Source organism: Gadus chalcogrammus, chromosome 22 (assembly GCF_026213295.1).
Source record: "Gadus chalcogrammus isolate NIFS_2021 chromosome 22, NIFS_Gcha_1.0, whole genome shotgun sequence".
NCBI classification, from domain to species: Eukaryota; Metazoa; Chordata; class Actinopteri; order Gadiformes; family Gadidae; genus Gadus; species Gadus chalcogrammus.
In genome coordinates this window covers 17,923,853-17,936,567 of record NC_079433.1, presented here as the reverse complement: position 1 = coordinate 17,936,567, position 12,715 = coordinate 17,923,853, and the positions used below count along the sequence as shown (strand labels likewise).

Here is a 12,715-nt window from a genome sequence, read left to right as displayed (position 1 = left end):
TTTTTCAGAAGCCTAGCAGAAGAATTCTGAATTAGATACAGCCTCTCTGGCTTCTTAGGTAGGCCAGTAAAGAGTGCTTTGTAGCAGTCAGGTTTACTCAAAATAAAAGCACTGACTTAATCAGTTGGGGTTTGATTCCCAAGGCTGTTTAAATGCATATCCCTTTGGTTTTTGTGGTCAAATTAGAGGATTTCAGTATCAATAGCAAAGCTATGGCAGTTGACAGTGCTCTGAAAATATCGCCAAACCGTAGCTTGTACAGTGAGAATAGTAAAGGACCAAGATAACTTCCTAAGGATCAGAGGTTCTCGTTATCAATCGTGTCAAATGCTACACTCAAATCCAAGAGAACAAGAACCCAGACTTTAGTAGCATCAGTGCTAGGTTTAAGATCACTGACAATCTTTGTTGGAGAGGTTTCTGTGCTATGTAGACCTTAAACCTGATTGAAACTCTTCCAGAATCGTGTTCTCGTGAAGTTTCATTTGATTATATGCTAGTAACAATATAGCATCTTGATAATAAAAGGGGGATTGGATATTGTTTCCCAACAGTTAGAAATAAGCCTGACTCTGGAGATGTGTTGGTGGTTTGCAAGGGTAACATGAGATGTTTAAGAGGAGAGAGGGATGTGTGGGTATTGGCATTAGTATTTCTGAGGGTAACCAGCAAAGACTACAACATTAAATTGTTGTAGTCGATTCATGGAAATTGGGACACACATTGGTATAAATATCATACTGTATGCAGTAGGAAGGAAATTTGACGATAAAGTGAGAGCAAAGAAGCGGTTGTGGCAGCACTGCTACACTGTAGAGTTGGGCCCCGTATTTGGGGGCCTCCGAGCAACCAATGAAGTTAACATATTATGGACCTGACAATCAATTTGTAAGACTGATGTGTACAAAGCGTGTAACATTTTAAAAAGCCATTGGCCGCTGAGTTAGGTGCCAATGTTTGCTTTTTGATGCGCGCAATTCACTTGCCTCAGCCCCCGAAAGTACAGAGCCGGCCCTGTAGGTATAGGCCATCCGTGGTAGAGCGTTTAGCGGCTGGTCTTCAGTAGACCGGACCCTGGTTGGTTTCTTTGTGCGTCAATCACCTAAAAGAGGCCCTCATTCTTTGGGGTGGTGGGCGAAGCGGGGATATCGTGCTCGGCAAAGCTGAGATAATAACGTTAAAGGTTGGGTTAGAGCATCGCCGGAGGGGCCAGCTGTCACTCACCAGTGAATGCCGGGTATTTAATGTTATTTTATTTGTTTTTTTGTTGAGGTTGGCTTGGAAGCCAGCGGGGAAATGAAAGTATAGCAGAAGCTGTCTGTCTGTCTGCAAGGGGACCAGCAAGCGATATTATATGGCAGCATGTTAGACGTTTGGTTTTTGTTCGACTCTGTGATCCCAGTCTCTCCAGAAAGCAGGCGTTGGAGTTTGTCTGATGTGAATCAGAAAATGAACGAAGCGCAGCTAAAGGTCTCCATCGGGCACCAGGTCCCGTAAGAATCAGCGGTGGTTCTGGAAAAAGCAAGAATTTGGGAATGATGTGTTGCAGCCTTAAGTAAAGTGATAAAGACTACTGCACAATCATAGGTTCTGTGAGTTAATGTCAATTTGGGGGACTGTAATGCAAGCTAGGGATAAAATGAACAATGAGAGTTAATTTGCTGAAATAAGATCCACGTTTTCCAACTTAATTGGAGAATAAAGCATAACTAGTTCTGAAAAGAGAGAGCAATCTAAGCTTGAAAAAAGTTCTGCACCAAAAGAAAAATGTGTGCGAGAGAAAATGTTACTTTAGGTTATGCATTAGGGGAAACCATTGTAGAATAATCTTGATCAAATGTTCATCTCTTTTTGATAACTAAATCCACAATGTTGTTTCTACTGTGTGTGTACAATATCGTTGACACCACCGCAGCTCTGATTGGTCCAACTGACAGTGACAACAAATCGAGTGTGACAAAAATGCATGGTCTCCCCTAATGTCAGTTCTATATAGAGCTAGATGATGCACTCTCTATGTTCGAAAATGTGCATGATTAAGAAAGGGGAAATGAAGGGAAGATAAAAGCTTTTTATGCAAGACTAAATTTGTGAACAGTTACAGCAGCAAAATATATGTATTTCTCCTTCAGGCTATTTACCAATAAACTGGGATTAGAATCGAAAATACTCTTTTCACCATCACTCTTAGAGTTTAACATTTTCCAAATTCCATATTTTATTATATTTCATTGTTTAATATATTCAACAAAACTTTTTAGTCCCATTCTAAGAATCCTTTGAGATCTACACACAGATCTTCCACTGAATAGCATGCTTATGACGGGGAAGCATGGCTTCAAATTAGATGCATAAATGTACCGAATGCACAGGTATGAGGAGTACAATGTTGTTAGCTGTCTGACAAATTATATATGAGCATAATATATGATATAATGCAAGGGGTATCGTTTTATTCCAGTCTACATAATCAAAAATATGTTATAGGCCTGCCCTATACGCTATATAAACACTATCTTTCTAATGCAAATACCTTAGAATGCAATCTATATTGTAAAGGCATTTGGTTCCTTGCATTTATATCATACATATTTATGAATGACATTTGCATTGTTGCTTTGGGATGGGTGAATAATTTAAATGTTGCATTGTACAACGCTGAATCAATCCTTAAAACGTGACTGATCTGTGTTGCACATCATCTCTTTACGGTACCACTGTGGATCCTTACGAAAGGGGGCCTATTCTGTATTTCCTGAACGTGTTCAATGTTGTTAAACTGCACCATAGGTACAATTTGAGAGGTATTATTTGAGATATTTGTTTGAAATGTTACAGATATCCGTTCGCTATTAGTGAGTTAAATGTTCTTTAATATCTATTTCGAGTTTACTTTTGCTGCCTTTGTTTGAGATTTTTTTTAATTCATACCGCTCACAACAAATTTCTGACTAATCAGGTGCGTGAGTGCAAAACTACTCTATTAAAGGAGCAAAGGAGATAATGTTTTACAAAATCACTAGCCTAATCTCTTGACAACTCTAACACGAATTGTGTTGGGAAGAGATGTGGAGGTTTATGATGATGAAAAGGTTCAAACTGTATCATTTGATGAGCATCATCGCAAATATGGCGCTGGGGCGTAGTAATGTTAATGAGTCAGAAAGATTCGGCCGATCGGAAGGACAACACTTTTCAACACAATTAAAGCGCATCATAAACATATTTTTATTCAATGGAAAACTATTCTCTTTCTCTAGTTGACATAGGAAATACATTTCCACATATTTGATATGTTCTCGAGTGAAACATATGACAGAAGAGAACTGACAAAATTGTAATTGTAAATGTTGGTGGATGCTGGTAAAATGGTGAAGTCAAAGGCAAGGGTGACTGTGTTGGATTATGAAATGGCTGCAACCTGGAGCATAGACTTCACCTTTGGATTGTCTATCCTTTTCTACAATTTAGGTTAATGGCAATATGTTGGAATATAACCTAGATGCATATGAAACAAGACATTAAATCGCCATGGATTCTTGGAATGTTAAAAAATAAGACCATATGCACAAATTACCGATGAGAAGGATGTCATACACTAAGTCCAGGGCTTGCAATACCATACTCAAACATCAGATTAAAATCAGACACATTCTGTGTGAGCACTAGATAATACACTGTTAAGGGAACAAGTGTGGGGGAACTCAATTATGGAGCAAATTAATTATGGAGCGTAAATCTATTGGCGTGCCGTGTATTGGTCACATAAAGTAGCAGACGTGTTAGCGGTCGCCTCCACACCTCCATTAGATGAACTCCATGGAAATGACAAGACAAATGTACTTATTGAAAGTCGCTTTGGATAAAAGCGTCTGCTAAATGCCCTAAATGTAAAAGTGAATGCAATGAAAACGGCTTTGCATCATATAATAGACTATAGTGAGAAATATGTGAACATCCTTTGTACACTTATTATATGGTGCATTGTGGTTATCAAGAAGAGTATGGTATAGTGAACACTAGCATTTCAGACAGCACAACAAAATATTGAGCTACAGGTGGACCAATACGCGTTTAGCAAAGGACTCCATGGCATAAATTAATGGTCTCTCCCACCAAAATGTATTTGGATTGAAAATTAAAATTTGAGCAGCACCTGCCTTGAAGACCATGCCATGACTTGTAATGAAGCATGATCACACAAACGAACCAATTGTCAACAACGTACAACAAAATTTTTTTTTGAAGGATGGCATCATTCATATCTTGGCATGTCATGACCTATTTGTGCTTAGCCAGGGGCAGTGGTTCTCAAACCTCTCATACCATGTCCCACCTCAAAATACTTGTCTCCAAGTCCCACCATTATGACCGATGTTATAAAGTGACAAAATACAGGAGCGTTGGCCCTATGCCCTATTCAGCCACACAGAGCTCACTCAGGAGACACATTTATTCCTCCAACTTATTTTAAACCCCATTTAATGACCTCATGGTTAATTTATTTCCATTAATGCTAGTATTTCGATATTGTTCTTTAATAAATGTAATACACTTTTGGAGGTACCAATAAATTACGCATGCATACCAGTTTGAGAACCAATGGCCGAGGGCAAACAGCCAGCTGGGGGGTAACATTTTTATAAAAAACAAAGCCTTGTCTTCCTATAAAGGTTAGAACAAGGTCAAAAGGTCAGTATATTTGCAAGTGAACCGATGATAAATGGAAAACTGACAAACATTAATGACCAAGAACAGACCAAATTAAATGGATTCCAACACAAATCGCTGGTTATTATTTTGATCCGGGAAGATTCCGATTCCAAACTCTTCGAATGGACAGAAATCGAAATGACAAATATTTTTCTTACCCCATTTTATTGATCTTTTCACTCATTTATATATATTTATATAAAGAAAAACGAAATAGTAAAAAGTCTAATTCAAGTGAAATCAAAATGTATCAAATGTCACAATAAAATGTCAATTTTATTTTCCAACCCCATCAAAGCAGCCGTATCTACCCCAATAAAAAACAAACATCTGGAAGGTACTTATTTACACGGAAACACACAAGCTACCTTCTGTACAGTGCATCAAATGCTTACGGCAGTGCCCGTTCGTCACTCACACACACACACACACACACACACACACACACACACACACACACACACACACACACACACACACACACACACACACACACACACACACACACACACACACACACACACACACACACACACATTACAAAAGCGAATGAAATACGTAAAAAAAATAGATTTTTGGGAAATTTAAGGGTTTGTAGGGGGCCCCTCGGGGTGTTTCAGTCCCGACTCCGCCCCTCGGGGCGTTTAAGTCCCGACTCCGCCCCTCGGGGCGTTTCAGTCCCGACTCCGCCCCTCGGGGCGTTTCAGTCCCGACTCCGCCCCTCGGGGCGTTTCAGTCCCGACTCCGCCCCCGGGTCACATGAAGTCATTTAGTTCGAGGTCCAAGGCCGCGGCCATCTCGTCCGCTTCTGAGCTGCTGCCCTCCTCTTCCTCGTCGTCTTCGTTATCGGTGTCTTGGTCGACGGGTGGGTCTTCCTGTTTGGAGGGCGAGCCGCTGGCCCCGCCCTGCTCATCCTTACTGTCCTCCTCATCCTCACCCCGCTCCTCCTCCTGGGCCTCGTCCAGCTTGCGCTTGTGACCCCTGGCAGAGTGAGACAGAGAGAGAGTGAGACAGAGAGAGAGTGAGACAGAGAGAGAGTGAGACAGAGGAGAGTGAGACGGAGGAGAGTGAGACGGAGGAGAGTGAAACAGAGGAGAGTGAGACAGAGAGAGAGTGAGACAGAGCAAGAGCGAGACAGAGAGAGAGCGATACAGAGCGATACAGAGGAGAGTGAGACGGAGGAGTGAGACGGAGGAGAGTGAGGCAGAGAGAGAGTGAGACAGAGCAGAGTGAGACAGAGAGCAAGTGAGAGAGACAGAAAGCGAGTGAGACAGAGAGTGAGACAGAGAGTAAGACAGAGCGAGACCGAGACCGAGACAGAGAGAGAGATGAGAGCAGAAAGAGGGGAGGCAGACAGATTTAGAAACGCAGCTCTCTTAGGCTTTTATCTTTTGTGTATTGTTGTCTTCTCAATTATTTGTTGTCTTGCAGACTTAAATTATTTGGGAGAAAGCGTACAGTATTATGCAAGCAGTCTTATGAAAAAAAAAAGAAAGAATAATCCGCCTTCCATTTTTCATGGTGGAGTTTTAAACTCGACACTACCACTCGAGTTATATAATAGATATAATTCTTCAAGAGGTATTGAGGAGGAGCTGGGGTGACGGTTTCTTCCCAGCGATCATTCAAGACCCTTTCCTCTAAAAACGGCCACGGCCTTCACTAAACACTGAGCCAGTGAGCGTTGCGGGACGTGCGTGTGCGCGGACAAGGTCTCAAACCATTCATCTTGAAAGAGACGGCCCACGAAAAAACAAACAGATCAGCTGCTAAACCCTGAACAAGGGACTCGCGTCGAGTGACAAAAGCAAAGGGAAGAAATTACAAGAAGGAAATTCATTCGTCAAGCACCCCGCCGCCGCGGTCTAACCAGAGCTCTGAAGCAGACAAGTGCCTTCCATATCCGCCACCAGCCCTTGTACTCTCCCCGCCCTGAAGAGATGGGTGAGGGGGCTCAGAGCGCTGGAGACGGGAGGCCACCAGATAGCAGAGCTCTGGGGAGATCAGGAGGGCAGAGCTGGGTAAATAAAGCCCATGGCTGCCAGATGAGAAGGTGGAGAGGTGTGCACATGTACCCGCCAATTTCACAGCATGGACATTATTCCGGAGGGAAGACCACCGGAGTGAAAGCATGACATTTCACTCCTGTGTGCTTGTGAGTATGATTGATGCCTGGAGAGCTTCACATGCCTTTCCATACCAATAAATCAACCATTGTTTTTTCACAAGTAGATGTCGCATCTACTTGAGTTGAGTAGACGCGGCGGTGTGTGGCTCAGGAGGTAGCGCGGGTTGACTGGTAACCGTAAGGTTGCTAGTTCGATCCCCGGCTCCTCCTTGCCTAATGTCGAGGTGTCCCTGAGCAAGACACCTCACCATAACTGCCTTGCTTGGCTGACACAGAAGGCCTGTGGATGAATGGGTGAATATTAGGCAATATTGCAAGAGCTTTGAGTTTCCATTGGTTAGAAAGGCGCTGGATAAAGGCAGTCCTTTTACCATGAGGCGCAAGACAAACAAACACCAGGGGTTTAATAAATGGACAATGGCTGCAAATAAGGGACAAGTTGCTTCATTGCTCATATTGTACCATGGCACAGACCATAGACCTGGCTGGGACCCCCTCAGCGCACGTCTCGTTAGCACCATGCTAATGAGTCAGATAGGGGCTGGGGTGGTGGCGCGTTACCATCGCCAGTGTGAGAAGGAGTGACACCGAGGCCACACACTGCTCTCAATAGACCTGCGTGTACACACAATCCTTCCGGTCTCTCGTGTTTGCTCACACATCGACACACACACACTTAAAGGTTAGATGTCAGTTAAGATTGCATCCCCCCCCCCCCCCCCCCCCCCCCCCCCCAGTGTGATTGTGTGCTGCAGCATGGACCGACCTCCCTGGTTTCCCACCCCGTGCACCAAACAGCCAGGAGTGTAACGGTACACTGAAGTCACGCTTCGGTTCATACCTCGGTTCAGACCACGTTCAGATCACGGTTTGGTACAATGAAGGGAAAAGAAAAAGCTGAAGGCGATTCTTTTTTCATTGTGCACGTCTCAGGTTGTACCACCTAGTGTTATACAGTCTCCCCTGAGCTATCTACGACAGCCTGAACTGTGTAATCCAAGATGTAAGCAGTAAACAATAAGTACCCCACATCATCTCCAGATTCCAAATAGGCCAACTTTGAGGCAAGTCCCCCCTTCGACAAACCCAAGATTAAAGCACTTGGTACAATATGCCGTACCGAGACAAGGGTGGTCTCAGGTCTTTGGCGGAGGGGGAGAGGATGAGCACCAGCGTCTTCTGAAAACCGTGGGCAGGTTTCAGCTCAGCAGAGGGCAAGCTGCGACCGGAGTCATTTGCACCTTGCTCAAAGAAGGTGGATCAAAGTAGGCGGTGATCCTCGCGTGAAGTGTGGATGTGGGATGAAAACGAGGAGCTTGGGAGGATTGAGGGGTGGCGCTGAACACCGTCTACACAGCGCAGATGGTCAGAACGACAATCGCGGGCACAAAGGGCTACAAAACTAACAAGTGACGCAGGGGAGTGAGTTCGCTCTGTGGGGAGGGTGAAGTTAGCAGAACTTTAAGGAGCACAAACATGTCTTTATTTAGAGAGGTACCCCCACCCCCCCAATTAAATACACGCTGAGAGACCACCCCCCACCAGCCCGCTCCTTTATTTAAATGTCCTCATTACCGGCCTGGAGCCCAGAGCAGCGGGCCCTAATGAACATGAGCCTCCCCAGCCCACTGGGCCACCAGAACGGCCCTGATCCCCAACAACATTACACCTGTACTGTGCTAGTAAGCAGGTCATTAGAGACCTGAATGAATAGGCAAGTGACATGCAGGCACATGACCTACAGCCTCTCTTGACTCCTGGGGCTGGGGCTTTTAAAGAAAATGACAAAAGGAATTCGTACCGAGTTAATTGAATCCGGACAAAATCTGTAATCTGATTTATCTGATTTATCTGCACAACAGATATCAAAAGCAACAAGACCAATGAATTGTCACGTCTTTTCCGATGTCAGTAAAGTAGCCTTCCAGGCAAGTGGAAACACAGTTGTAACTGGAAAGGAGGCATTTGCAAGGTGGAGAAATCATCCAGTCAAAGGGACCACAAATCTATCAAGAATTTCTTCCTTCACTCATTATCATAAGCACTAAAAGCAGCAGAACCACAGACACAAACGCCTCTGTCAAAAGGCCTTGTTCCAAGGATGTCGGGAAATAAATCTAATGGAGGCTAATCCATTCTGAGCAAAACGGGGGAATGTTAATGTGATGTGGCTTAACCCGATAGCCTGCCTCCGTAAAGCACCAGCTTAGTAGCGCAGCACAACAGAAATGATCAGCATTTGTAATTGACTGCAATGAGAACATGTATCCTACCGGCATGGCTTCCTAATTCCATTAGCGTGATGTGATTGTGAGGAGTCAGCTAGCGGGATTGAGTTAGGGCTGCCACGGAGCGTGGGGCCGTAAACAAATAGCCTGGAGCCGGCACCCTTTTCCTCTTTTGTTGTCTTCATCATTGCTAATTTGGGTCATTAAAACTCTAATATGGCTTAGCAAGATAGTCAGGGTACGAGCACAGAAGGAGCTTCAGGACATTATTGAAACTTCTAGTCGAAGCATCACACATGTATATTGCTAAGGGTAGGCCCCTGTCTCTGATTGAACGAGCTGTATTCCTACCTGGGATTTGAATGACGTGCGAGTCTAGCAGAAAAACAACCGTTCCGTCAGGGAGAACAAAAATACTTTAAAACATGACTCAGCGGTGTCTGGAGCACGGCAATAAGCAAGGGGCCGAACCGAACGGATGTGTGGGGGGGAAATAAATTGCCAAAGCTAGCCATGTGTGCAGCTAGGGAGCAGGAGAGCAAGCGCGGTGGGGATAGGACACACACCACGTCTCCTAGAGGAGAGGACTGCAGAGCACACCAGGGGCCAAGGGTCCGTGTGAGGGGTGGGATCCATCTGAGTATCAGATCTACTCTCTGAAGAATCGGGCAGGCAGTTTATAGAACGCAACAAGGTCATCTTAGTTCACTGGCACCAAGACTTTCATTCCATTCAATTTAATTCATTAAAAAAAAACTAGTGGCCACTTAAGCAGCATCGTCTGACCCACCGATGACTCCAGTGGCTATGGGCCACTGGATCTTTTTTGGTTCGCAAATTATCCGATGAAATATGTCAAAAGGCAGTACCACGGAGGAGCGAATAGAGTGGACCCATTTAATTCTAATTTAATTAATTCAGAATCAGAATCCTACAGTTTCCGTCAGTCATCGTGTTGGCGCGGCCGTGCAGGCTCGGGCTCGCAGGAGGACAGAATGGGGGAAGGAGAGTTCGGGGAGGGGGAGGTTGTGTGCCAATTTAGGGAGGATATGACAGTGTTGCCGAGTTGGGTCAGAGAGGAACCAATAATCCCCTGGGTGTTCGTTATGAAGTACACACAGGGGGACGGAGGGGAAGCCCAGTGGGGGGTCTTAAACCAGTGCCTGCATAATAAGCCTAATTTTGTTTAGTTTCTGGACATTTTCAAAAATCTTAAGCAAGTTATCTTTTCTACTTAGGAAAAGAAGACAAAACAATAAAATTAAGTTTTTGAGGAGACACAAGCTGGGCGAGCGAGGAGGAAAGGAACTCCTGCTGAGACCCAGCAGGAGTTTCTTTCTTTCTTTGCTCATTTCCCTCCATCACGCTGCAGACCGTAGCTCAGAGCGGGATGGAGGGAAATGAGGAGCAGTTTGTCAGCGTGGGCTGAGATTACCGTCACATGTCCATTAACCAACTCCACCACATCCTGCCTACAAAGATCCTTTCCCTCTTCACTGGCAGCACAGGGGCTTTGACTCTGAGTGGGCTCCTTTAAGGGCTTTCTTAACCTGCGCTTTGCTCACAAAGCTTCCACCATTTGCCAAACAACTGAGACCAGGATGTTTTCAAGCTGCCTGTGACAAGAGCCAAAGTCAGTTAATTTATCAAGAAAGTCAACCATAATCCCATTGAAGCAAGTTCCCTGCTTCAAATGAGTTACTTGCTTGAATTTGACATTTACATTACATCGTTTTAGAAATTACTTCCAAAACCAACTAAAAATGAGTTTCTGCTGGCTCCTCCGATCTCATCAAGTATTTCAAAGTAAGAAACCACTCCTACTGCCAACACACCCCGCTTACTTTGTTGACACCAAACATTCAGGCGTATTAAGGGTAGTGGGTAGGTTGGCGTTGAGGGGCATGTCAGATAGGTGAGCTTTGGTCCGCTATGGATGTATTACCTATGTAGATTTGAACACTGATTAATCGCCAAATGTATTCAATTAATTCAATTATACAAACAAAATGATAAAAGAATGACCATCATCCGCTGATAATCTCTTGCTCTTACCCTGATCGTCGATGTATAAAACACGGTGACAGTTTGAGTGCTGAACCAAGGAACGGCCTGCGAGAGGACCACCACCTCAGTCATTGTTTCACTCCCTCACCCAGTGTGCACCCAGGTCAGGGCGTTTGAGCTCACATCACTCACACCTTGTGTCGGTGCATGCATCGCAAATACCCACCCTGAGGGCAGTGACAGAGACACTTCTGAAGGAAACGCCAACGTCAACAATGCACACACACACACACACACACACAACTATTTCTGTTGCTGCATGGACAGATCTTTGATAACTGTGTCTGAACTGGGGCTAAACAATAGCCTCGGAACCAGACCAATCTGTGAGCTCATGTTTTATTTGCTCTGGCTTATGTGTCTGGCCCCCCCCTCTCCTGCTCAGACAGATTCCAGCAGGCCTGGCCTGGCTCGATCCCAACCGTTTGTCTAATATTGCTGGTTTACAGAGAAGAGTAGCTGTACTAATGTGTACCGTCTCCTATTGAAACAAAGCATTGCACCACCACTCCTCACCGACTTTCTCTCACACATTTCCCCCGTCTCTCTCGCTCTCTCCCTGCCTTCGGGCGGAATCAATCAGACACTGAGGCAGAACTAACAGAGGAAGGGCTTGCGTCACCACCTACTCGGAAGCGGGTAAAGTAGAAAGCCTTGCAAGAGAAACTAGGTCACATTACTTGCAGTTTTGTTCTCCTCATTCAAATATCCCCTCTTTGTTGACGCCCCCCCCATCATGAATCCACATCAAACCGGACCCGAGTAAGCTCCGCACACTCCTCAGTTCAAGCTCTGTTCGTCAGAGACGTGGAGCGCTTCAGTCTGAGTCCTCCCCCTCTATCCCACCGGTACACAGAGGGAGACAAAACGAGTGTTCCTGTTCATCGCCCGCCAGGTGGATCTGGGTGTACACTCAATCAAGCAGGAGTCGATTTGAACCGCCCATCGCCCCCACCGCCTCCGAGCCCAACCCCACCCACGCACTTATTGTATGTTGTACGACGTCCTGGCACTTAATGTACACTTAATGTATTTCATACTTAGTTATAGTACTTAGTTGTATAGCGTCTTATCCTAGCTATCTTTGTTGTATACAGGGAATGGGTTAACCTAGCGATTGTTTGTGCTTGGCTTTTGGTTCTATGAACATCCTGACTGTACCGACAGAGATACAATGTTGTTTCACCTTCTTCTGAAAAATGTACTTATTATAAGTCGCTTTGGATAAAAGCATCTGCTAAATGCCCTCAATGTAAATGAGCCAAACACCAGCCGCCCCGTGTGTTACATCAACCTCGACCGGCTCCACCTACTTTACGCCACAACCAGACCTCTCTGGGCCTTCCGCAAACTCCTCCTGACTTGGGTCAGTCGGTGAACCTCGTCAGAACCGCAGACGGTACACCTGTGCGCGCTCGAGTCAGGTGGTAGATTCAGAGCTGACGACAGGGGGTTTAAAAAGAGGAGCATTTCCACCAGCTTTCCATCGTTATTCCCGGCCAGAGAAATTGCAAAAAAGTGAATAATCTTATAAAGACACGTTATTCTGCTGCATGGCGCAAACCACGGCTAACGTCGT

At 45.0% G+C, this 12,715-nt stretch overlaps 1 protein-coding gene across 2 annotated transcripts in view; it reads right to left on the bottom strand.

Annotated features, from left to right (window-relative positions):
- Positions 1–3,074: 3,074 nt before the first annotated feature.
- ctdp1 (CTD (carboxy-terminal domain, RNA polymerase II, polypeptide A) phosphatase, subunit 1) overlaps positions 3,075–12,715 on the bottom strand; it is a 50,164-nt gene continuing 40,523 nt past the window's right edge. Inside the window, exon 13 of one of the 2 annotated variants that reach the window (XM_056582558.1) lies at positions 3,075–5,694. In XM_056582558.1, the coding sequence (XP_056438533.1) occupies positions 5,469–5,694 (226 nt within the window). In that variant the 3' untranslated portion in view covers positions 3,075–5,468. The remainder of the gene's footprint in view (positions 5,695–12,715) is intronic. The other variant, XM_056582559.1, reaches the window with a different exon arrangement.